The sequence below is a fragment of the Triturus cristatus genome, chromosome 8 (genome assembly GCF_964204655.1).
Source record: "Triturus cristatus chromosome 8, aTriCri1.1, whole genome shotgun sequence".
In the NCBI taxonomy this organism is placed as follows: domain Eukaryota; kingdom Metazoa; phylum Chordata; class Amphibia; order Caudata; family Salamandridae; genus Triturus; species Triturus cristatus.
In genome coordinates, this window is record NC_140591.1 from 719680450 (window position 1) to 719707733 (window position 27284).

At 46.4% G+C, this 27284-nt stretch overlaps 1 protein-coding gene across 1 annotated transcript in view; it reads left to right on the forward strand.

The window, feature by feature from the left end:
* Positions 1-27284, forward strand: part of ABCC4 (ATP binding cassette subfamily C member 4 (PEL blood group)) — a 1516984-nt gene that overhangs the window by 489982 nt on the left and 999718 nt on the right. The window contains exon 10 of the mRNA XM_085622127.1: positions 25184-25273. Coding sequence (XP_085478253.1) covers positions 25184-25273 — 90 coding nt within the window. The remainder of the gene's footprint in view (positions 1-25183; positions 25274-27284) is intronic.

Consider the following 27284-nt stretch of genomic DNA (forward strand, 5'->3'; position numbering starts at 1 on the left):
AGTGATATATGCTACATACAGTAAACTTGCCGACACTGCATCCACTGAAACAAAGATATCGCTCACTGACTTGCACTGGAATGAGGATATATTAAAAAGCAACAGACGTTGAGAAGCGTCAACACTATCATCTCCGGGTCAGAATCGGGAGAGTCTTACAGTAGGAGCACCGTATTCAAAGATGGCCGTCAGGTTTACCGCCACGGGACGCGCAAACTATTTCCGCCCGCTCTAGTCGTTGCATGAGTATTGTGAACCGGGTGCGGTAAAGTACCTGCCCTAGGAGTGCAATATCCCAGAGCACTGAAGGGGCGTGTCAGGTCCCATCATGGAGACTCTGGGCTGCATGTAATAGTGGCGGTCGGCCTGCCAGGCGTGGGCACAATGCTGTATGCAGTAGGGGCTGGCGGGCGATGCTACAGTGCATGAAGAGAGCAGCGAGTGGACCTCGGTGGAGGAGAAGCGCTGCATTGGGACCGGAAGGGACATGGCGCCCCCCCTTGGCAGCAAGATCGCCTTTGCTGTGTGGTGCCCTCTGCCCTTCAGTCCCATGGCACCGTAGCCTGCAGTGGTGCCTCTGCTCAAGCGAGCCTCGTCCGGAAAGCCAGAGCCGGGTCAGAAGTACAGCAAAGAACACAGCTCCCCACGCTGAAGGAGAAGCTGAAAGCACAGCGCCTCCCTCCGGGAGCTACTCCAGCGGACACTCCGAACTGGTACGAAGTCCTAGTACACAGCCCAGGTGTTTTAAGAGCACACGCAGATCACGCTGTTGCATACAAACAATCTATATGTCACAGAATATATATGTATCAGAGTCGTATCACCTCCACTAACACCTTGAAGGACAAGTGCATATGGGAGGCAGACTAAAAGCATGCAACATAATAAATAGCACATTGTTTTTGTATTGGCAAAATTACATGTCCCCCGCAAAGGGTCAGCTGTATCGCCGACCACTTGTTGCACAGGTAGCACTACACAGTGCTGATTGCACATATGAATAAAGAATATAGTCATCACTCTTTGCGCACATGCCCTACTAATTTGCGAAAGAGTAAAAAAAGAACGAGTGGTGCGTGCGTGCGCGTCGCAGCGAGCGATCTGTTTTCCATTATCACGCCCGTGTCTGGGCACGATAATTCAAAACAGATGTCGCCAGTGCGAGTAACCGTAAGCAATAGGTCGTGGGCGGAGCAAAGGCGGGACATGCACCCACCTTTGCCCAATTGCGTACTGTCTTTCTTAGAAAGACGCACACAAAGCCCAATAGCCTGTAACTAAAAACAAAACACACGCACAAGCGTGTGATGAGCTTTGAAAGCCCCTTACTAAAAGTCTCGCCAGAGCAGCGCATGTGCGCTGCTACAGGCTCAACCTAAAAATGTGAACTTACTTTTGAAACCGCACAAATCCTCCCATCGTGAAGTAAGAGACTTGTCAGCAGTGGACATCACAGCCGTTCCTATACAAGATGGTATAGTTTGAGACAAAACGGATTATGATATATTCGGTCCGTCTGAACTTTTGAAGATTCCACACTTATTTAAGATATCATTAAGTGACTTTATTACCTCTAGTACCTATTCTGATGATTGAGACTTTGAAACTGTTAATAACATGATGTCTGATCTTGAAAGGCCTGCTGCATTCTCTAACCATGAATACTTAGAGGGTTCAACAGACTATGAACAGCTTTTTTTGTTACAACCACTATGGTCATCATTTCTTGCATAAATCTGCAATACCTAGAAAAGTATTTATGTATAAACAATGGGAACATTGTCCTACACCACCAAGGAGTAGCTCAAAAACTTTTGAAATGAAGTTTCCATATTTTTCAGGGTACAATACATCCAATCCAGAAACGTTTTACTTTAAAAATGTGAACAAAACAGGAACGAAAATTATGTTAACAAATACCAAACAGATTTATTCTGCAGTCTTTATTGCCCAACTGTCTAGACAGGGTTTTGAGTTTTGGAAAAACACTATTGACACAAAATCTGTCTGGGGTACAAAAGATTGGCAAGTACAGGGGAAAAAAAGCTTTGTTTAGAGCCTGCACCATCCCACAGCAGATAATGTTTTTCAATGACACTGTCCAACAAATGTTTTGCCTTGGGTTAGCCAAGATCAAAGACATGAACACACCGTCCATACCTACACCTGCAAGTAATAGCACTACTCAGGGGTGGTCGACGTACATACTATTTTACAAAACAACAGATCAGATTCCGAATGGGAAAAATGGTTGCTCTGGCCCACGGACACAAACATCTATCAAGAAAGATTCCTGAACAAGATACAAGGTTTAACAATCAATAGGCCAGACCCACGCTATGTTCAAAGACAGCATCCAGGGGTAGTAACAACATACAGTGTAGGAAAACTATGCCTTGATTGGCTGCAGACATCTACATTAGAGGATGTGAAACAACACTTATCTTTACTTAAAGAAGGCGCACACTGTAGGGAATTCTTGCCAGGTCCAAGAAAACCGCGTCAAAACCGTTTCATATATGCCGGCATCTATGCTGCTTATAATGAAATATGGAAGGTTACCCAAGCAGACGCTGCAGAAAGAATATGGGAAATTGATTGTATTAATTTAGAGAAATCTCTCGCTGTGGTCGACAATGGGTTAACGACTCTGTCATTCAGGATATATTCATTGGGCAACATTGTATCCTCTGCTATAGACATTGTGGAATAAGATTTGGTCCTGCTGCATCATGGGCAGTCTCAATTACGTTCTATTCTGTTATTAGGCTGGACGCTACAAAACTTGCATGCAGGCTATGTGCCTTGGTGTTTCATCAACACGTCTTCTCTGTTTTCTGATTACAATCTCACTGATAAACAGATCGAACTGGCACAAAGGGGAGCGAATTATACAGTGCTGAGCATTGAAAAACTTGAAAAATTGCCATTTACGGTAGCAGAAAAACCAGATACAGAATGGATCATACATGGCAAAATAACTCTGCCTGTTACAACTTTCCATTTTCAGTATTGCCTTAAAAACATGCCAGTAGGCAAATATGAAAGGTTGGGTACAGAATACATCAGGACATCCTGGGATTTACCTTACACACACAGATGTTGGAGTGGGGGGCGTGAAGTGTTTATTAGCGGTACACACTGTGAAAATGCACTAAGCGGTTCACTCATATGTCGGGATATTAGTTTACACGGGGCCTGTAGCGATTCCACTGCAAATTTATCCTGCCACCTGCAAGGTTCACCGGCCGCTGTGATCAATCCAACGTTTGGACAGCTTTCAAATGGGAGTTACCTCATGTTGAATGATCAGAGCTGTTGTGGCATGTTGCCAGGTATCCCATATCTAGTAGTGGTTACTTCCAGGGTCACTTGCTGTATGCAAGTCTTGTTCCCCCAATTAGACACAGTCAGGGAGTCGCCTTTATGGCCTTTACTGAATAGCTCTTCAATACGAATTGATACTTTAAGCAGAATAAAAGCCATTCTTATACAACAAACCGTGCCTTTGACCTTGGCAAAAGAAACCTATGATCTACAAGTCGCAAGGACTTCGGCTGAGATACAGGCTCTGTTAAGGACAAATTGCCCTACACATTTCACACACATGTTGGGACGTATCTTAAACATGTCTGATACGAGCAGTATTGTACATGTATTTAAGACCATATGTTCGGACTGTTAACACCTTTTCAAGCAGTCCTCGGAATCATTCCAAACTTCATGCACTCGGTGTTTGGTGGTCTGCCTCTAATTCTAGCACTCGTTGCAGGAATCCTGTTTTTATTCCTACAGCTACGCTATGGCAAGCCAATCCACCAGCGTCACTCCCAGCACCTTGAAGAATGCTCTCCTGGAAAGGAAGTGTCGTGAGCGCATAGTACAGCTATTGGGTTTACCTCGTCTACGAGAATTAAATACCAAATGGTTTCTGTCGTTCAGACCAATCTGGCAAGATTGCATCTTACCTGTTTTATGCTGCCTGCTTTGCGGTGAAGAATGCATGCCAGATATCTGTCTAACACTCCCATCAGTCATGCCAACGGATATCGATACTCTGCTGGACCCGATAACAGCCCATGCTCTGTGTTGTCCCCAGAGGCTACCGATCCTGATGACGGCATTCATTGAGATCTCACAGACGCAACGTGCTACTGCTGAGGTACGAGATGGATCAACAGGCACACAGGTAACATCGGCAACGAACGCTGCTACTGACGATGCATCACATCTATTTGCAGTTAGTCTTCTAAACGAGGTAATCGACCTATCACCAACAACGGTAGACACATTTTTGTCTACAGGTTTAGAGGATTTCATGTTTACTCCAGCATCGTCAAATAACTTTTGATTTGGCTCACAGTGTACCATGTAATCTATAAATTCGGCCTTCAATTTTTTTTCCTTTTCAAAAACAAAAGACAAAATTTGAAACTATTCTACGATCACTTTTATGTATATTGTCTGCTTACAGTAGAACTATTCATAGAGAACAGACTTCTTTGAAACACTTCCACGGACACATTGTCACCTTTCTTCGCATTTATGTAATCATGACATGCAATGGCTTTGAACTACTATTTTTTTTTCCTTTCTATAAAACTAGACCAATTCATTACATGTGTGTATATATGTCGGTTCATTCACTTAGCAGTCACTGTCAATATATGCTTAGAATGAAACGTTGCTTTAATATGTACAGCACCTTTGCATTTCATGTCTAGCAAAGTTTTTTTAACAAAGACTTCTTTTAGTATGCTTTTACAAATGTTTTTAGTGAACATGTGATACTCAATTTTATGTGTTTAGCATGTTTAGCATTTAGTAATATCAATCATTCGTCAATGGAGTGGGTGTTGTGTTTCGATTTAGATGCCCGTACATAGGTTTCCCTGAATCATGTCCTTATATAGGCACAATTCGCATTGCCCTTATTTAGGCATAGAATTCCAGTCCTTATTTAGGCATTAGCCATGCTAACCAAATACAGGCATGGTCACCTACATCTGTCCATCCCACGTCACAACAAGTTTTTAGAAACCAGACCCTTAAGCCATCTGGACTTTTTTCCTAGCTAGGATTATTGATTTTTCCAAGAACTCATCTATTATGCATGAACTACTATTCCCTAGGGGCTCATTCATGACGTCTTCCTCTGCCCGACTTTACGTGAATGCTAGCATTCCTAAGCACCTTCCAGGTATAAATATACCTTCCCTTACCATGGCAAACCACGGCACGGCTCGGCACAACTTGACTGCACGGTTCACCACGGAAAGTTCGGAAGAGACCATATCCCCGCCTGACGCACTGACCAGACGCTGTCATCCCTGCTCGCAGAGAATCCAGCTTCCAGTGTTCTGACTCCCTTCGCGGGGTATCAGAGTTTGAGACTCGGAAAGAGATTCCCTCCTCTCTCATTCTAAATGTATGGAGCTGACTAGAACCTAGAGGGACTCTTGGCATACAAACTATACCATACTATAGAAAACAGCACCTACTCTTACCTCGTACTACACTTAGGTTAGGTACACTGGGGTAGAACTATTTAGAAGCATCAGACGAGTATTCACTTTTTATCCTGTGTTATTTATTTATGTTTATATGAATATATGTCATAGCTAAAAGACAATGCTATTGCAGTATTATTTCTTCTTACTGCTTACCATGTGCGTATTATATCTTGCTTACTGTCTAATGATTGTAACAGCTCATATCTCTTACACGAGAAACAAGACTGTTCAATAAATCCCTTTTATTGAAACGCCCGTCTATCTATTTCTGTGTAACTCTGAAGAAACTAAGCATACACGATTGACTTAGTGAAACTGTTATCTATTGTTTCCACGATTCTGAGATGTGGGAAACAAAGTTGTCATGTTTATGCGGTTGTCATAAACTAATCCCTTCTTTTTTATTCGAGAAGTTTCTAGTGACCTCTGAGTTAGCTGGCACTCACAAGTAATTAAGTTTATTGTACTCAATAGAAGCATACTGACCTTAGTCCTATGCAAAAACTATAGTGTATATTATTCCAATGCGCAGAGCCTATAAGGGAAATAAGAACTACACTACAGGTGGACCCAGGTTCCCCCTACCCCAATCTGAACCCCTCCTGAAATCCTTGACTTAACAAATTTGCATCCTCCCTGCGGGGGTAGTGTTCTAACCAGGCTTCAAGGCATCGCTGTTTAATTGGCATATGAGCTTTTGCTCATGTTTCCTGGTACACCACGCCATTCCCTCCCCCCCCAACAGCTGGTGCCCCTCCTGTCCACTTTACGTGCTGTTGTGCTGGTTCTATTTTCCAGTCTGCTGTCCTTGACCGCTGTAACCCAGCCCAAAGCATTGTACCAGTGGGTGTCGCCCGCACATTTGGAACACTCATGTCGTAATCTGCAATATTCTCTCGAGCAGAAGCCTTTGTTAAGATCCCATCATGATCTCTGCACCCATCCAATTTTCCATTGTCATCTGCACCCTAGGCTATTTAGACAACTCAAGTTCTTCCTCTTTTGATCCTCTTTCACCCTTGTTTCCCCTGTGAATCAGTTTTATTATCTCCACATACTCCCCTTTCCATATTTTCTCCTTTGTTGCTAACATGAGGTGAGCTCCGAGTGGCTTCATCCTTCCCATAAAAGGTAGTTTCTTGATTTTTATTTTGTTACTTTCTTTTGCCCTCTCACCTGGTACCCCAGCTTTGTCATTCTCTTCCACTGTATCGTCGGCCTTGCATAGTTGCGTCTTGTCCCCCGTGTGCCCTTTCAACTCTTTTGTTACCTGCGATGTAACCCTCGCTCTCCTTGTGTTACCTCTTCTCCCTTCTTGTGTGTCTCTGTCCCCACTCCAGTATCCTTCATGTACAAACCTTTCCTTAGTTGTATCTCTCCATTATCCTCTTTGCCCCCCGCATTGACCTCAACTGACAACCTGCCACTAGCGTGACCTGGAATTCTGCAATCCCCCTTCCCTTACCTGGCTTCAAGGTCGGCTTCCACACTGGATCCAGCCACCTAACCAGTCGTGAATGAGGTCAAATGGCATCAGCTTCTGCAAGGTATCCTTCCGTCCTCTGTCGATCCTGCAACAGACTAGGCACAAATTCGTTACTGGGCTGCCCCGTGCCCCCACCCTCCTCCTTGACTATTTCTCCCTCCTCCACACTCCTGTTATCATATTCCAGCTGCGTCATGTTCCCTTCTATGTCCTATGATCCTGCAAGCATCGCTGCCCATATTTCTTCCTTTACCCGCCTTTGCTGAATCACCTCTTTGATGTCTCCATCCGAAGACCAGCAGGCCGCATGGCGCTCTTCTGGACCAGCCCTGTGCTCCTGCCGCCCTGCATTCTTTCTGATGACCTGGAGGCTGCATTGACCCAGCCGGATTGGTGCACTGCCAAGGCCAACTTTGACCTTCGTATGGCAGCGTCTTGGCCGTCCCTCTTCAGGTCCCAGCTGGCCGCTCCAGACCCTGCCATCACTTCCTGTCAGGGTCTGTGAGCCGCATGTGACTCTCCTGAATCCGCTTGTCCATGTGTCTAATACTCCTGAAAAGCAAAAGTAAGGTCCGGTAAGATGAGGTTAAACTCCCTGCCTGACGTACCCCTCCCCTCTGCTGGAATTCAATGTCAGCAGCTTCCACTGCCCAGCTCTTCTGACAGGATCTTTGTCCCTCCCAACTCTCCTGTCTGTTGCCGTTCTGCTGTGTGATAAGGGGATCCCAACCTTCCCGCTGAGTGACTCCCCCCGCCCATCGTGCTGACCACCCAGCTACCTCTGTTTTCCGGCGCATATATACTTTTGCCGGGGGCCTACAGTCTATATCTTGACCTTCCTCCGACACCGTCTCCTAATCCTCCCTTTCAGTCCACTTCAACATTGCTGCTGGGCCCGCCCTTCGACCTCGCACTGTATCCTCAATACCCCTACCTCCTCCTCCTCTGTGCATGGTGCTGTCGCCTAAGGGGCCTCCTGCGTCCACCGCCTAACTTCCGACCACTTGAATCTTAGCCCCCAGGGGCCCTGTCTAGCCACCCACCCATGTCCAAGGAGATGGGGGGGCCCAATCACAGCCCCGTCTTGTCCTCTACCTTTTTTCGAACCCCCCCTTCAATTTTCCTCCTGTCTCTCAGTATTGGCTGTTCCTTATTGCCGCAGTCCTTGCTAGGACCAGCATCCTCAACTCCTGATGTTTCTGCTGTCCCCCCTCAATCCCCCACCTTGGAACACTCCCCCGCCTATCACTCTTCCCCTTTGCCCCACTCCCATCCTTGCTCCACCTGCTGGTTCATACTGGGCCCTCTGACCCTTAGTGATGGGGCAGGTTCCTGCACATACCCCACCTGGTCATGTTTTCCAGGCCCTTCTCCCCTCCCCTGCTCATGCACTCCCTCCTCCCCTGCCCCTATCTGCCTGCCACCAACGGGGCCGGGTGGCGCCATACTCGCCGCACCCCTGTGATTAATTACCTGCCCGCTTGGCGGCTGGACCCGTTTACCGGCTGCACCCTCCCTCCCCTCATAAATTGGAGAGTGGCACGCTGATCGGCCCAACTCGCACCCTGATGTCCTGTCACCAGGGGCCGCTCCCTTTCCGCGCATGCGGCCCCTGTAGCCTACCTGAGCTCTCTGTGTTGCGACCCGCGGCCTAGGCGGGGAACACACCCACACCGCTGCAGCCACACCACTGGCTGCCACCGCTCCTTCACTCGGCTCCCCGGGGTGATCAAGTCCATGCTTCCTGCTTCCTGCTTCCACGTCCACTCGTCCAGGCGCATGGCTGCCTTCCTGGACCCCCTGATCGGTCTCACACATTTTAACCAATTTGCTACTTTGACTGGGTTTCACTTTCACAACCTGAAATGTAAATTTCCTCTAAAACTGTCTGCCATGTCACCTTAATGATGGCATGGAACCAAGAATGGCCGTATACATACACCCACCCCCATGCCCAAAGAATAGAGCCCAGAAGAGGCCAATTGGGTTCGGCCTGCACCATTGGCCCAAAACCCCCACAGGTGCAAACTTCCTTTACGGTCGGCTGCCCCCCCCCCCCCCCCAAACGAAACCATATTGTTTTATGGTGTTAGTGCCCCTTTCACAAGGCTGAAGTACACTCGCTGTATCATCAATTAAATGTACCACCGCAGTTTATTTATGTTGTGGTGGTGCTTATGCATTTAGGCCCCAGTGTGTATGTGTAAGGTCTGCCTCGCGCTATATAAAACCACAAATAAATGAAAGTAAATGAACGAAGAGCAGCTTTTGGCAAATAACTGTTTATCTGCCTGGAGCGATCAATTTATGATGATCTGCTGCCATCTAGTGGAAATTACTGATATGCTTATATTGTGACAGCTGGCATTTTGTATGAGAACATGTTGTAGTGCATTAGTATACTATATTGGTTTCTGATATGTGCTGCCTTTTGCTAAGCAGAGCAAAATAAAATTTGCAAAGCTGTACTCAAAAATTTGTGGATTTAGGAAAAAGTGGCTCAAATCCAAGAAACATTCACTGAGACACTGTTTCACACGTGTTCATTCCAAACTTATCCAGTCTAAATAAAGGAGGGGGCAGGTGACATTCAAATACTGGGCGAAAGTTTAAACATAAGGCATGCTCAGTGGCTAATTGTACTGATATATGGCAGGAATGTATAGTTCAAAGACCACTGTAGGTGACTAGATTTATGACTAGGTGGAAAGTGTCCTCAGTCTTTGTTATCTGCGGCTGAGCTCTCACAAACTTCCAGTCATGGGGAAGTTATGGGGGTAGCTTTATGGATCACTGCCAACATTACTGGTTTATGGGTCTCAAGAAGGCTGTCCATCTCCATGAAATCAGACTGCTGATTGGACCTTGAGAAGACTGTCTGCGAGTGTTGAAGTGAACTCATGTTACTTGAGAAATGAGTGGAGGAAAATCCAGTGTTTCATATAGAATATTCAGAACTATAAGCCTAGAGACCTTTGGTGATAGAGTGTATAATAAAGGTCCTACGGCATAACATATCATAATTAAAGGTCAGACCTCTCAAAAGTCCGCAGTAAGATAAGACTATGGACATAGTGGAAGAAGAACCATAAGACCAGAGGAACAGAATTTTGCTGGTGAGAGGGTTTGCGAAACCTGTCTCCAGCTACCATCTTTGCCACTGTACTTTGTGAAATGTTCCTAAAAGTATAGGATCTGTAGAGTTGGGTCTTTGAAAACTTTTGACTCCCAGAGTACCAGGACAAGGTGCTGAGACTACTCGACCCTACACTTTGTTGTGAATGAATGTTTCTTGTTCGTCCCGCTTAGAGTTTTATGCAGCTACATTTGTGGATACTGTGGGACAGCAGAAACCAGGGGACATATTTAAAAGGGGTTATCGCCACCACAACGTCACTTTTTTTTAAACTTTCTGGTTGCAATAACCCCTTCGCCTTTTTTTACAAGGCGGTGTTAAGCTGCTTAACATAGCTTTATGCCGCCATGTAAATATGCCCTTATTCAACCAGCACTTAGCGTGAAAGGGGCGAGCAATGGGTGTTGCAGTGGGCATTCCACCGCAACACCCATTGCTTTTTTACACTGCCCCCTATTTACAAGGCTGGCATAAATATGGGGCAACGCCAAAAATAAAACCAGGAAAAACCTGGTCATAAACAGGTGCAACAAGGAGAAATTAATTTCTCTTCGTTTTTCCAGTTTCTATGTGTGATTCATTCTACAGAACACACAGAAGAGCAGATCGCCGTTAGTGATGGTTCATGTGCAGGAAGGTGTCCCTTCCTGCTCATATACAATCTTTAAATAATGACAGGTTGCAGCTTCTATATGAGCTTAATTCTGCAGCACACATGGAAGTTACAAATCTCCGTTAGTGATTGTGCATGTGCAGGAAGGTACCCCTTCCTGCACATGAACAATCATTCCCTACAGTGCAGGCACCCTTGCAGTATGGTGCAAGGGTGCCTGCATTTGTGCTAGCCAGCTAAATTTAGCACCAGCGCTAGGGAAAATGTAGGGGTGCGCTGTATTATTGTAAATACGGCACATCCCTGCGTTTTCAGAATGTGGTAGTGTGGTGTTACCAATTGTACCGTAACACCGCACTCCGCCATTCTGTTGTACATATGCCACTAGATATCCAGCTTTTTGGGATGCTGTTTGGCCGTCTCTCACAAAGTGCACTGCTTTTGAGTTCCAAGAAAATTATAAGGTCCCAACATGAAGCATAACAGGGCGAAAAGGTTGCAAAGTGATTCCAATAGTGAAGCATCCCTTGCGGTCTTTCTCACTCTCAGATTTTAGCAACAAATATCAACTCTGAAGGACAGGCCTGGCAGGGTTTGGGTAGACTGGTGGAGTGTTCTTAGCCTCCTGTTATGCTATAAGGGTCAAGTGGGGTCTGTGCTGTGCTCCTACCTGCGGGCATACCCCTATCCCTGTAGCAGGTTCACTGGATGCAAAGCCACACCTAGTTAAACTGGGCCTAGTGTCCATAGAGACTGGACTACCTGTTAAGGCCCAGAGTGGTTACCCATCCAGAGTTAACGCTGAAGGTAGGGTACTGCAATTCCTCATCAGGGTCTTAGTCAGAAGGTACAGCTGTTGTGCTGGTAAATCTTCTAGGCTCTACCAGGGTGCACGCTCCACTATGGTTGACCTGAAAAGGCACCTATGATTCATTCATCTGTGTTCAATAGAATAACATTGACTTTCCACTTGTTCACAATTTTACTTTAAAAATTCATATCTCCTGATCACCTCACCGATTTTGTCACTTTTTTGATCATTATATCTTTCTTCTTTTTACTAAAATGGTTTGGGAATTTTATATGTTTTGTTGCTTACATTCAAATTTGTTTTTGGTGCAGATAAAATAATTCACTCAGGCTTTCTCAGAGAGAAGACTGTTGCACAAGCCACTACTATCAATGGAAAGCACAGGGTTCCTCACAGACAACTGATTTTATTTTTAGTCATGAGGGGGCATATTATCAAGGACAGTGTTAAAAATTATTGCCGGTTTAGCGGCAGAAAACTGCCGCTAAAGCGGCGATAATGGGCTTGATATTATGCCCTTGAGAATTCCAATAGAAGTCCATGTTCTGTTGTTAACATGGGCTTCTATTGGAATTCTCCACGGCATATTATCAAGCCCATTATCGCCGCTTTAGCGGCAGTTTTCTGCCACTAAACCGGCAATAATTTTAACGCCGTCCTTGATAATATGCCCTGAAATTGTTAAACTGTGAAAAAGCTCACCTACAATTCACATCAATACCAAGGCCACTCCCCACCATAGGTATGAATCCAGTTGCCGACAGCCACCAAGAGATACTAACCAAGTTACAGCTGTAGCCATAGGTCCCTGAGATGGCAAGGGCTGGTTGGGTCAATACATCCTCAAATTTGTTATGTTCTTGTTGCACAAACCCACGCAGAGACAGGTCAGTTACATATGTTGCTTTATTCGTCTTTTCTTTCTGCTCCTTACATGCATGTCCGTGCCCTTGCCCTCGCTGTCCAGGAATCCCTCCCCACTCCCTGACCAGAAGTGGTGTCTGGTTCCTGTCTCTCCCGGCATGCGGGTGCAGGGTTCTAGTGCTTCCTGACCCTGGTCACTACGAAATTGATCGACTCTGAAATCGAAATTCTCATCCTAATGTTTCAATACCTCATCAAATTAATGAACTCTTTATGCCCCACACGACCTTCTGTGGCCTGACTGTATACATCAAATTCAAAGTTAGAAACCTGAGTGTAATTTAAGATGCTGGCTTCACCGAAACTCCAAGATAGTGGCCATAGGCATAGCTACATTCTTTCAAATGAAACATCTAAAAAACACACGCTAACCCACTTTACAACATTAACCATGTAATCGTTGTAAGGATCACGGTCAACTACTGTGTCAGCAACACCTTTTTCTGCCAATGTCTTTGACCTCCAGATCAGAAGGTTACAAAAGTTCAAAATATAATCAGTCAACTCATCTTTGGGCTAAAAAAGTTAACTTGTCACATCTCAACTACATAGATGCCAAAATCTTCCAGTGAAGGTAGGAACTCAATTCAAGATTCTCGGCCTCAGCCACAAATGCATTAGAGTATTTGTCCCCAAATACCTAAAAAAAAAAAAAAATTATAATAGCAACTGAGTCCCATCTGATAAGCAGGAAAAACCAATGCTTAATTTGAGCCAGTGGTTTCCGGTGGTCCGCACCGGCCTTTACTTATCAACACAGGCGCTTGACAGTCTGCCAAAAGGTGGCGCTGTCTGGCTAATTTAGAGATGACCACAACAACAGTTAATTAATAATTCAATCTAGAATAAAAGTGACTATCACGTGCCGCATGAGCCATTCTTATTGCTCTGGAGACCTGAAACAGTCCGAATTGCCACGCTTGTAGGAGTGAAATGATTAGTACCTGTGTTACTATCAATGGCAGCGCTGGGAGAGGTGTGGTGCAAGCTGCAGTGGCCTCCTGACGATAGTCCTGGCACTTACTTTTTGACAAATTAAGCACTGGAAACAACCTACTAGTCATGCCTAGGTCCAGGTGTAAGATTTTGTGGGATGGTTACATGATCGTACGCTTGGAGCACCAAGGCCAAGGAAAATCTCTTAAGAAGCTGCAGGCATTATCACCCAGCTTGCAAATGCCGTGGGAACAAGCATGCTTAGTCCTCAACAACTTCAACTGGCCTTTCTTGATACCTCCACTTTTCTGTCATTCCAATTCAGCTTGTATGTCAGCAAATGGTATTGGTTGAATTGCTGTGATGGAATATTTGTATCAGCACATGTGTGTGTGACTCAAGAGTCCAGCACATATGTTGTATATCCATCTTTACAGGAGTTAGCTGATACCCCCATGGCTTTTCCAAACCCAATGCTTTGATCACACATGTTGTGTGTTTAAGTAAAGTTAACTTATAGTTTTTATGATTGCTTTGATCAACCCTTAATTGCACAATAATGCAGTAAGCATGCTCATGCCCCGATTACTTACCGGTAATCTTCATTACTCCGAGTATAGTCTTCCTCGCCACATGACAAACAAAGTGAGCTTCAGCTCCACACCAGAACCCTCCAAAGCAAAAAAGTCAGCCTCCCATGCCTCCCATCCCTTCCCAATATGGCCGACCCAGTACACCCATGACCTCTATAAGAGGCGGGCTGGCCCAACCCATCAGCCTGAAACTACCAAGCATAAACATGAAGCCGAGAGCCAGACAGGGAGGGAGGGATGGGAACTCATGTGGCGAGGAAGACTATACTCGGAGTAATGAAGATTACCGGTAAGTAATCGGGGCATTACCTCCTCGTTAGTCTTCCTCGCCACATGACTAACAAAGTGAGCACATACCAAAGCCAAGCGGCTTCATGGAAACTCGCAAGAAACCAATGGACCAGAAGGGAAACCCACGAGAGAGGGCAAACCCAACAGACCAAACGAGTGGAAAAAAAAAAACACCCAAGAGAGAGGCAACCACGGGCAGGAAGAACCAGCCCGGGACAGAAAAACACCGGAAGGGCCGAAAACCCCGGACCCCCCAGACAAGAAGTGCCGCCAGAAAATCCACCCAACCAAGGCCGAAGGAGGACAGAGAAAGCACGGCACCAGCCACACGGATCCAAAAGGCAACCTGAAACAGGCCCTCAAACAGAAAGCAGCAAGCCGGTCCAAAACGCCAAGACCTCCCAACGGACAGCCCAAAGCGAGAGGGGACCCAAACAGCCCAGGAGCCACCGGAGCCCCACAGAGACCGCAGAAAGAGAGGGCAACCACACCGCAGAGACCAAACAAAAAAGGCCACAGCAGCAAGAAACCCAGGCCGACCGAAGGCCAGCCACACGCACGGTGGACCACCAACAGCGAGAGAGACGAACCACCCCCAAACCAAGGACCGGAGGGGAGAAGAAAACAAAAGCCACCAGATCCGACGGCAACCAGAAGCAAAAGGAACCAGAGGGAACCCAGACCGGCAGGAGCCGCAAGAACGGAGGGAGGCACAGAAAAGGAAACCAGCTCCCCACCCGAACAACAAAACGAAGGGCACCCAAGCCCCACCAGCAAGGAGAGGCAGGAGGGACACGGACCACAGCCGCCCAAAGGATCCCCGGACGGGAGCGTGACATCAACGAGAGAGCCCAGGCAGGTGCAAGGCAAAGCAGACCCCGGGGACCACAGGAAACCACAGCAAAGCGCCCCCGTCATCAAGGCCACCAAAGAGGACCAAGGCCAAGCCCCAAACAAGAAGGCAAACACCCACCAGGGGACCCATGCACAAAAAAGCACCACGGACCCGGAAGGAAGGGGAATGCAGAACGAATGAGCCAGAAGGACCCAGAACCCCCATCAGCGACAAAGAAGAACAGGAGCCAATCCGCACAGGGAGCGTCGGGCCCCAACCGGGGAAGAGAACCGGGAAAACCAGCAGCCCCGGACAACCACAAGCATAGTGTGAGGAAAAAAAACCCCAAGGGGCAACAAATAAAAACCGTGGAGGAGACGAAACCACAACCCGCAGGAGCAGAATCGGGAAGCACCCTGGCGAGCCCCACCAACAGGACAAACATCCCGGCCAGGCCAACAACCCCAGGCGCGAAGCCGGGAGCCCGGACAAGAAGGTAGGAAAGTCCGAGGCAAGAGCCCCAAGAAGCCCCCACGAGGCAGGGGCAACCAAGCCAGGAAACGGGCAACCGAAGGCAGACGGGGCGGAAGGGGAGCCATTCTAGGGACAAGGGAACCCGGAACCGAACCAGGGACACCGAGACCAGCAGTCAAACGCCCTACCGGAAGGGACACCCAGCCAATGGAAGGACAGCAGCCGGGCAGACAACCCAGACACGAACAGCCGGGGAGCCACACCAAACTAGACGAAGGGGGACAGCCACCCAAGGCAGGAGAACAACTACAGCACGTGGGACCAGACCCATTCAGCCAGCAATGCAGGAAACCAGCGGCAAGGAGCGCACGGATGACGGACAGAAAGCAGAAGGAAACATATCCATCCCAGCACAAGAGAACTGGGACCAAAGCCACCGGACGCCACAGCACACCACGCCACTCCAGCGAGGAACAGTAAAAATACCACCAGGCAACACCTGCCACAACCTGAGCACGGGGGGGAATACAACACCGCACACACAGGCAAACCGGCAACACCAGAGCCCACGGAAGGACGTTGTAGGAGTGCACACGCACCACAGGCATCCGCCGAGAACCGAGACCACACGACTAGGAGGAAGGCGAAGGGGACGCCCACCGGGCCATGGATCAAGAGGAGGAGGGGACACCACCGCCGCGGCCCAAGGAAGACAAGCCAAACTGCAACAACCGGAGCAGAAGCCGAAAAGCCCACTCAGACACCAGAGAAGCAGGCCGAGAAGGAAGAACAGGAGCACACAGAGGACCGTCCCCAGCAGAAAAGCCGACGTCCACAGCCCCCGAAAACCCCGAAGGCCACACCAACCAGGATCGGCCAAGGACAACAGCAGAGAGCAGGCGGGGACAGGAGAACAGAGGAAGGACCACCGGGCCAAAGCCCGGAAACGAAGCCCGGGAAAGGGAAACACACCCCACCGGGCGAAAGGCCCAACACCATGTCCACAGCACCAGGTACACCCAGGCGGGCCGCCAACCAGGCACAAACCAGCCCAGACCACGATCAACACCTGAGAACAGACAAGAGCAGGGGCAACAGGGCAGAACGGCCGCCGGGTCATGGTGGAGAGACAGACCGCCCGGAAGGGACCAACACCACGACAAGTAGAGCCCATAAAATGGCCTCAAACCTAGGGACCCGACGAGCACGGACACCCAGAAGGAAACGGGCACCGAAGTTGAAATAGGCCCCAGCCAAACCGAAGGGAATACCAACCCAACACTGTAGACTGAGCAAACCGTGACAAAGAAAGACCAGGGATTTAACACCCCATCCACAGAGTAAGAGTCAAAGACCCCAACCAGTAGGCCAGAGAGACGCTGCAACAGAAAACCACAGCAACCCAAACCAAACAGGAAGGTAAAAGCCTACACTGTTAAGTGAGCACACAGGACCAACGAGAAACCCAGGATTGAACACCAAAACATCAGAAGAAGAGTCCAAGACCGTAACCATTTGAGAAGAGAAGCGACAGAGACACGGAACGTTAAGCGCCGGAGCCGACAGGCGAACCGAGGCACACAGCGACAAGGACGTCCAACGCAGCCAGAAAAAAACTTCCCAACCAAACCGAAGGATCACAGGCCACCCTTAAGAGTGAGCAAACAGCCGAACACCCAATCCACAGAGTAGGAGTCGAACACAGCAACCATGAGGCCAGAGCGACTCCCACTTTTCAAGAAATGAGCGCGGCTCAGGTCCGGAAACCCTGGAGAGACAGGAGGAAACTAAAGCTGTCACAAAAGTGGCGCATACATGCAGTCAAGGTGGTCGCAGCGCTACACGTAAAACACCTGCATAGAACAGCAGAGCAATCCCAAAACAAGAATGGTTCCCAACACAGAACACTTACCCGAGGAAGCGTTCCCGCCGACCAACACAGGGCCACCATGATCCGAACAACAACGGAACCGTGAGGCCCACGCACACCACCACCGCAGTGCAAAGGAGGCAGCCCGGCAGCTGGACCCTCCGCACCTGAAGAAAACAGCCCCGAGCGCGCACAGAGACCGAAGCCGGGGGAGACAGGCCCCGCCCCTCGGAGACGGACCAGAGAATGCCCGCCGGGAACCAGGAGGAGAAGTCCCATCCCACGGAGTCGCAGGACCCCGCGAAACTCCCGAGCAGACCCCGGCGCCGAGGTATGCACCAGCCCCTGCACCCGAAGGTAAGCGGGGGAGACAGGGAAACGGGGGCGCGGACGCGCCGCCGCCCACAGCCCCGTCAACTACAACCCACAATGAAAACGAGAGGCGCGCAATTGCAGTGAAATACAGGGAACCGCAGGGAAAGGGAGGGAAGCGCAGGGCAACACCGCCCGACAGCAGGCAGCAACCCCTCCCGCCACACCAACAGAGACTGGCCGGGGCACAGCACGCCGGGGAAAGAAACCCTGAGGGGCAGGCCGGCCGGCCAAGGCGGCAGCAGAAGCACAGCGTGGTCGTAGAATACCAGGAAGCCCCGAGAGGCATGAGATGCAGGGAGGCCCCGCCAGAGCCCGTCAGCCGACCCAGAGAAACAACTGAACAGCCCCAGCAACAGTACAGAGAACCACGAGAGTAAGAGTCACAGACCCAAACCCTTAGGCCCCAGTGACACTAATCGAAACACGTCCCAACTGTGCCGAAGGGAACATCACTGCCCACACAGTAGACTGCCAGTGAATCAGGGCCGAACCTGCAGAGTAAGAGTCCAAGACCCTAACCAGGAGGCCAGAGAGCCACATGACAGCAGGGCCCAAGAACAAAGCCCGCTAAAGCAGGGCAGAAAGCAAGGGATGGAGAGGGCGCAGGAAAAACACCCCAAGAGCCCGCAAGCACCAGACGCCCTCCAGAGCAGAGCGGTGAACCCAAAGGGCCAGTGTGAGTGCTGGAAGGAAGGGGAACCAGAAAGCGAGCCCGCTGGAGGAGGGCCTCCCCCCCCAGGGCACCGGGACCCGCTGGAGCAGGACCTCAGCCCAACTTACCTGATCAGACGCTCTGGAGAATCTGCAGCGCAGAACTAAAAAAACAGGCTGATGGGTTGGGCCGGCCCGCCTCTTATAGAGGTCATGGGTGTACTGGGTCGGCCATATTGGGAAGGGATGGGAGGCATGGGAGGCTGACATTTTTGCTTTGGAGGGTTCTGGTGTGGAGCTGAAGCTCACTTTGTTAGTCATGTGGCGAGGAAGACTAACGAGGAGGTAATGAACCTCAAGCCCAACATGGAGCTGCAGTAGGACCATTGAATATTGCAGTGGACTTGGACATGATAAATGATGTGGTGCGGGGCACTTTGTCATAGGTACTGTTGTGGATACCACGCCGCATAGGTGGTCAAATGTAAAGTGTGCAGTGTTGATGCTCCAACTCAATAACATTAAGTTGGATCAATTCATGGGAAAGGAATAATTCTGTATTCAGATAATTAGCCCAGACCATTAATGAAAAACATGTACAACTAGAAGTCTTTCAGTTCTCGGTTTGTAGATTTAGTCAAATGTAAAGTTAATCTTTATAGAAAGTAAAACGTTAGTTTGAATCAGAAGCCAGTTCATTAATAAAAGCAATAATACAAACTGCCATTAAGAAATTAAGGGGCATATTTACTGGGAAGTGTGGGGGCGCAGCGATAGCCAACTTGGCTTAACGCTGCCCTCCGTCACTTCAGTAACACAGGACTGCACCATATTTACAAGGATACGGTGCAGCCCTGCATTTCCTCCTGCTCTAGCGCTAATTTTAGCTGCCTAGCGCCAACACAGACACCCATGGTGCAAGGGTGCCTGCGTTGTAGGTTGTAGGCTTAATGCAGCACACATAGACGTTGCAAAACATCATTTCTTTTAATTGATTGTTTATGTGCAGGAAGGTTACCATTCCTGCACATAAACAATCAATGGACCTTTTGCTGTTTCTATGTGTGCCACACAATGCAGCACACATAGAAACAGCAAAAACAAGCAGAAATTAAATATTTCTCCTCATTGTGTCTGTTTAAGACCAGGTTTTCCCTGTTCCTAATTTTTGCACTGCCCCATATTTATGCTGCCCTTGTAAATATGGGGCAGTGTCAAAATCAATGGGTTTTGCGGTGGAGCGGCCACAGTAACACCCACTGCCTGTCCCTTTCATGCTAAGTATAGCGTGAAAGGGGGCCTTATTTGCAAGGCAGCGTTAAGCCATGTTAAGAGGCTTTTACGCTGCCTTGTAAATAAGGCGAAGCCCATATTGCCACAGGAACATCACTAAAAGCGACGTTCCTGTGGCGATAGGGGCTTGTAAATATGCTCCTAAGTCACTAGAGCACATATGGCAACCGTCAAATTCATAACACCAGGCCCTAATTCATAAGTACCACACAGAATCAAGCCCTCTCTACATTACAAGCAGTTCTCTCTAGTGCAACGACACATTGACAAAGGAGAGTGAATGAATTTTACTCAATTAACTCCTCCTCAAATAGCACATCTATTAATTGTTTCAAATCATGAAAGCATACGTAAAAAGGCAGCGCTAAAATGTTTCTTGCGCAGCAAACTGATCCAACTAGTAGCTTCCAATCGACCCTAAATAACACGTACTTGCACATGAATTTCATTTGCTATCAACGTGCATAATTTAGTTGCACAGAGGAAGAAATGAAACTTAATACAATGGACTGTTCTGCACTACAATAATGGCACGCATAATCGCAAAGATTCAGCACGTATTCTTGTGACGTTTCAAAATACATCCCTTCAGCCGAGGAAGCTAGAGAAAAATGTTACTTTATATGTGCAGAGACAGACCTACAGAGATGGACTGTAGCTGCAGCTGAATTTTTCAGAAAAGCAATGGAAAAGAATTCTCATGTGCAGCATTTAAACATGCACTTTCAATAATGTGGCATAGTTCTGCCTAGTTATGTCAAGTAAATGTATGTTAAGCTCTATTTTTCTAAAGAAAATTTATTTTCCACAGGAACTATGATAGCAACAGTCCACCATTACTGCTGGTGAAGACTGAGATACCATGAGGGACACATACACATATAACAAAAAGCATCACCTGTACAGTAATAAACAGTGGTGGCCAGCAGAGGTAAGAGTGGTGGGGCAAGGTGGGGTGGGGGGATAGGTAAAATTAAAAAGAACACTTACCTTGCGCTCACAAATAACAGAACCGCTGATGTGGGGAGCGTAAGGTAAGTGGTTTTATTTATTTTTTAATTTAATTTTGCCTAACCGGTCGTCTGTCGACTTCCCCGCCCCGCCTCACCACTGTTACATGGGCCGGCCGCCACTGGTAACAAAGTGCATTTATCATTTACGTTGGCTGTTCCATTTACAAAGACTGAATGATGAATGCATTATGTTTTTATTGGGGGCATGATTGGTAATGAGCCTCATGGCGGTAGAACTGAATGAGAGAAAGTCAAGAACACCCTATCATACAACCACTGTTTTGATGGACTTCCAAAACAATTTACAATTAGAAATTTGATGCAAGGAGAAGGGAGCGCATTACACTGGTGATGAGCAAAGGTGAAAATGGGTGTGTTCCCATAAAGAGCGTGCTTAACATAGTCAACACAGAGTAGAAGGTGACCCCCACAACAGAGAGGACATGATGGAATTTATTAGACAAAGTTAATCAGTAAGACATTCCGGACTGGTTCATTAAAAAACCTGAGGCACAGGACAAAGGTTTTTAAATTATGCTTTAAACAATGGGGTGCCAGCATAGCTATCAACATCATTCTAAAATGGGATTACACTTCTGAAAGCCGCCAACAGCTACATAGCAAGATTTTGTACCTGTAATAAACTGTGGGTTATTCCGGTGGACTGGCGAAGACAACAGGCATTCCTGTAAACAAGTCTGTGTTGAAAGTATTGAAGCACCCACAATAATGGCCTACAAATCCTGTGGGTAAATGTCAAAAAAGCAAGTTGACTCAAATAACACATAAAAAAGCCCCTTGTAAAAAAATAAATAAAAAAAAAAAGGTTTAAGAATCAGTACTGTTGGTCCCTATGTTTATGGACCATGGTTTGGCAAATTACTGTGTGCACCAGTAAAAGTGTCCATCTTGCTAGTGTTAAGCCTCAGCAGGCCTTTGCTCATCTACAGCTGGATGGAGAACAGAGAGGAACACAAAGGGTGTTGAAGTATGAGGTATGGTTGGCTGATACATTGATGTCTACAAAATAGATCAAATAGATACCAAAGGTGTTAATAATAGCAGCCAACTTGTACAAAATGCAAACATTCTAATATATAGAAGATATGAATCAGCCCTTCATATATAGGAAAAGGTTCAGAAAAAAAGGGTAAAGAAAGGGATGGGCAGTGATCAGATTGAAAGGAGGTTAACTAACTAAAGGGCATACTCTTAAGACCAGCTGCAGCCTTCTGGTAAATCACATGGAATTGTACTCCCTATTTAAGTTGCAGATAAGTGTAAAAGGATGTGTCGTGAGGGTGCCCTGGATCCTTGCTTAACCTCAGATCACCAAGTACTGCCACCAGCGCTGTCTCATTCCTGCTTTCTGGGTGAAAAGTCACCTGCATGACTTTATGAAAACGGAGTCTAAATGGATAGAAAGTCACTAAGCCAGAAAGGTTCCTTGGATGTAGTTCTTGTCAGTGTTAGCGTGCAAGTATTGGTCAGGATCAGGTCTTAAAGCAATCACCTCAAACTTACAACAGTGATCCTCGATATCATGTGGCGCTTTGTTGTCAGGTTGACAGACCTTTGCCACCGTTTTGAAATGGAGGTAGAATTAAAGTACAAGTCATTTATCAACTGTAAGGTTCTTAATTATCAGTCAATGACAAAAAGTTGAAGTAGTTTCAAAGACCTTTACTTATCTGTATTTGATTAGTGTAGTATCGTTGCTTTATTCAGATTAGTCCAATTACAGAAATATCAAGAAAAGGTTGGATTAGTGACAGCATAAATCAAACAATGGTCCATAAAGGAATCAGTCCATATCTGTCTAAAAGACCTAAACTACCCTATAGAAACCCATGAAGAATCTCTTCTGGAAAATAACAAGATTCTTAAAGCATAGTTAAAGTATTGACCTTCCTTTTAAGAGTGGTTCTGGAACCTCAGTTGAGTTCCCCACAGTTGCAGTAGCAACCATTAAAATAAGGCCAGATATAGAATAATGATTGCAGCAGAAGCTTTAATCAAATCCAAGGCAAAAATCTTCTTGCACAAAAAGACAGGTAAAGGAGGGTAACATCACTGTCAGATTGTCTTCCGTGATTAGGTCAGAGGTAGGTCTGAATTGGGATACAGAAAATAATAATGTTCGCCTCCCTAGCTAAGAACGTGTTCACGTTTAGTAGGTGTAGATCATCTTCAGCCAGTGGAAAGCCCTCATCCAATGGTTTCACCGTCATCCGTTGCTTCTCCTTCTGGTTCCCACGGTAAACATTGACGGCGGTTCATAGATCAACTAATGTCACAGTTCGTGATACATGGGAGAACGTTCTCATGAGAACCTTCATACCCAAGCTGTTAGCTACTACCAATATGCATTTGTGAAGACAAAAGACTAGTCAAATGTAAGGCAACAATTCTTACGTCAGTGTCCTGATTAAGCATACACATTATATATCTGATTTGTTCTTCATTCTAGCAATCTATTCATTATAAGCAACAGCAGATTCATTGTCACAGCAGGGTGAGCTAACATGGAGTGACGAAGCAAAACAATATTATCTTAACCCCTTCAGTGCCACACCCTTTCCCCCTCCTGTGCCGGGCGTTGCATTAGCGGGCGGGGTTCATGACGAGATAGTCTCGTCATGGGCACAGCGCAACCGCGCTCCATGACGAGACCATCTCGTCATGGGCACTGAAGCGGTTAAACTCAACACATTCTTTGGGCGAATACTGGTGCTAGGCAAAATGTTCTACAGAAACGTCTATTCAGCTGTGAGCAAAATCCCTAAGAAAATATGGTTTGGGCCTAGTTACAGAAGCACATTGAAAGTGCTAGCCTACTGCATTTTGCACTTTGCATTTCGTTTTCTTACATGTTATAAGCAAGCACATTTTCCTACGTGTGATTTATTTGTGAAGTTTCTTAGCAGTGTTTTAAATGCATTCTAAAGTGAAATTCTAATACGTTTATGAAGGTCTCATTCGGTTATTATTTTTTTCTATCACCAGAATGAGCAAAATTGCATTGTGGCTTGCTTTGTCACCCTCATCAGAATGGGACTTCTTCAGAGGGAATAAATAATAACCTCTTTAATATTGGGAGAGAGTTGTCAATTGCAGAATAATCATTCGGGATAGCGGATCGGGCATTCACAATTGCTGTGGCCAAAGTATGAAGGAAAGAAATGAACAAATGTTTTCCAGCGAACCCTATTGAAGGACACTTAAAACTAAATTAACCAAGTTCTCCAAGGTAGTAGGCGACTGGTTTGGCCATAGTCCCCCTCGCAATTATGCAACACACTGCCACACCTACCCACTCCACACCCATGAGGCGTATCCACATACCCAATTTCTAATTTTAAACTTAAAACATAGACAACCACCCATGCAGTCCTCTCCGAATCTCCCATAAGTGCATCAAAAACAAACCTCAGAAGTCTCATAAAGTTTATTTTAAAATAAGTCCTATTTTCTTCAGTGGATCTGTAAACATTTAGGGGTATATTATCAAGCCCAATTTCGCCGCTTTAGTGGCCGCTTTCGGCTGAAAAGCGGCGATTTAAATATCGCACTATTATCAAGGACACGCTAACGCGTGTTTCCTTGAGTTAGCAGCCGTCTTATCTCCACTTTGCATGTCAGCGATATATATCGCTAATGACAAGCAAAATAGGCGTTCCTGACTTAAACGCCATAGAAACAGTCGCAAACACAACTTCCCTCTATTATCAATGCCCGCGATAAGAAAAGTCGCGCTGACCGCGCTTATCGATGGAATTTAACGCCTGAAAAAACTTGACTTAACCATCTTTTCAATTTGGGGTGTATTGTTCGGTTAAGGACACACTTGCCTATTAGCAAGCTTTTCTTTAGCGCAGTTAATTTAGCGCTGGAATTCTCACGCTATTGCTGGTTTTACATGCTATCGCTGGATTTCCTATCGCCTTTGCGATACGTGTTGATAATACCGCGCTATCACGGCGAGGAAATCCAGCGATAGCCGGCGATAAAATTAACAGCGCTAAGCGCGCATTGTGATAATCATCGCATATCGTTGATAATATGCCCCTTAGTCACATCAGATAAAAGACCAAATGTAACATTAAGATATTCCTCTCGTCCTCCTCACCTTACGTGGTTGTTTGTACAAGTTATACCTTTTCTGGTCTCTGCTGAAACTGTGTTCATTTGTTTTCTGTGTTTTGGAGTTTTCCCTCACTGCGTTGGAACCAGTAGAAGTGCAAATCTGGCAAAATACCATGATTAAAAATACTTTGATGAATGCATAAGTGAAATGAAATGCCTAACGAGTCCAAAAGCAATATTTTATGGGATTATCATTAACACAAACTATTTGCTCTCTCCACAGGCAATTGAAACCCCGACTCTTAAAAACATATCCTGCAGCGTAAGGCCCGGGGAGTTGCTGGCTGTGATCGGGCCTGTAGGTTCTGGGAAAGTGAGTTTTCTTGATTCCAACTGCATTGATTTGTATCACTCATTTGTTGTTTGACTTGGTGCGAAAGTCACGTTAGACTATACTGCAGGAAATAGAAAATAATATTTTCCTGTTTTCTATTCTTAAAAAAAATCTGCGTAATTTGTTTCTTGCCTCCATTCGTCTTCGAGCTATTTCCTTACTGTAAGTAGCGGGTCAAAAAAGTGTACATGACCTGGAACTGTTTATTCATAGAGACCTAGGGTCTGCAACATGAACAAAGATTTAAACAGCCAGTAGATTTTTCTTATATATAATCAGTGCTTTAAATGGGCAGGTGCAATCCGGTTCTGCGCATCTGCACATCTTTACTTTGAAAGGAAGAATACCTGCACATCTCAGCAGTGCTAAAATGCATTTATTGGGAGAGTACCGGCACTTCTCAGACGTGCTAAAATACATTTATTGGGAGAGTACCGGCACTTCTCAAAAGTGCTATAATGCATTTATTGGGAGAGTACCAGCACTTCTCAGACGTGCTAGAATGTATTTATTGGGAGGGTGCCTGAGTACCTGCACTTCTCAGCAGTGCTAGAATGCATTTATTGGGAGAGTACCTGCACTTCTCAGCAGTGCCAGAATACATTTATTGGGAGAGCATCCGCATTTCTCAGACGTGCTAGAATGCATTTATTGGGAGAGTACCGTCACTTCTCAGACGTGCTAGAATGCATTTTTTGGGAGAGTACCGGCACTTCTCAGACGTGCTAGAATGCATTTATTGGGAGAGTACCTGCACTTCTCAGCAGTGCTAGAAGGCATTTATTGGGAGAGTACCTGCACTTCTCATCAGAGCTAGATTACATTTATTGGGAGAGTATCAGCACTTCTCAGATGTGCTAGAATGCATTTATTGAGAGAGTACCTGCACTTCTCAGCAGTGCTAGAATGCATTTATTGGGAGAGTACTGGCACTTCTCAGTAGTGCTAGAATGCATTTATTGTGAGAGTACTGGCATTTCTCCGAGCAGGCAGGTACTTTAAATAGTGAGTACCAACACTTCTGTATTTCCATTTAAAGCACTGTAGATCATGTATGAATGCGTGCCTGGTGAGGTACACAATATACGGACATATACGGGCACACAGGCCAGTACACTTATTTCCACAAAGACATAAGGACACACTGACTGACCGTCATACATTAACTTGGTATGTTTATGTGCATCAGTGGATCTCAGGATGATGTGCTGCAGGGTGCACAAGGTAAGGAGCATCAAGGGGGAACAGAGTGATGCACTTCGGGCGAGTACTGGATCATTTGCCTAGTGCAGCAAAGGGTGTTGTATACACAGAGAGTACTGGTGTCTTCCCTGTGCCATTTTCTGGATGAAGCACTTCAAGGTTGCACGTGGTGACACACTTCATGGGAGCACTTGGTGATCTGCTTCACGGTAGCACTTGAAGACTTACCTCCTGGATACACATGGTGGTGTACAGTACTCTCTCCTTTCAAATCAATGGGATATGTACAATTCAGATTCACAGAGCTAACTGCATTATGTGGCAGGTGTAAAGGGTGCTTTACAGAGAGTTCTCAAGTTGTTGTCAAGTGCCTTGGCTTTTTCTCATGTAGATATGTGCTGCCAATTTCCTTTAGCACTCCAAGCTCTAACCTGGGGACTGGAGGTGAAATGGAAAAAGAATCAGATCAGTAAATATACCTTTTCCTTTAGAGAACAAAAACTGGAACCCAGAAAGACTGCTGAAGGATTCTGCAGGCCAGGAGACAGAGCATCTGGAATTAGGCTATAAAATGAGGCGATACGTTGAAGCGAATGCTTCTGGAGTGAGCAACTAGCTAAAGAAGCAACCAAAGTTGTGATGCATCTGAGACACCCACCTGCTTCTTTTGTATATACAAGAAGAGTTAAAGACCTGGAATAGAAGTATCAAAATAGGAAATGAAACAGCATCCATTTTAGATTGGTTCCTCCGATTTACCAGTAATGTTTCCAGTACTTCATCTTCC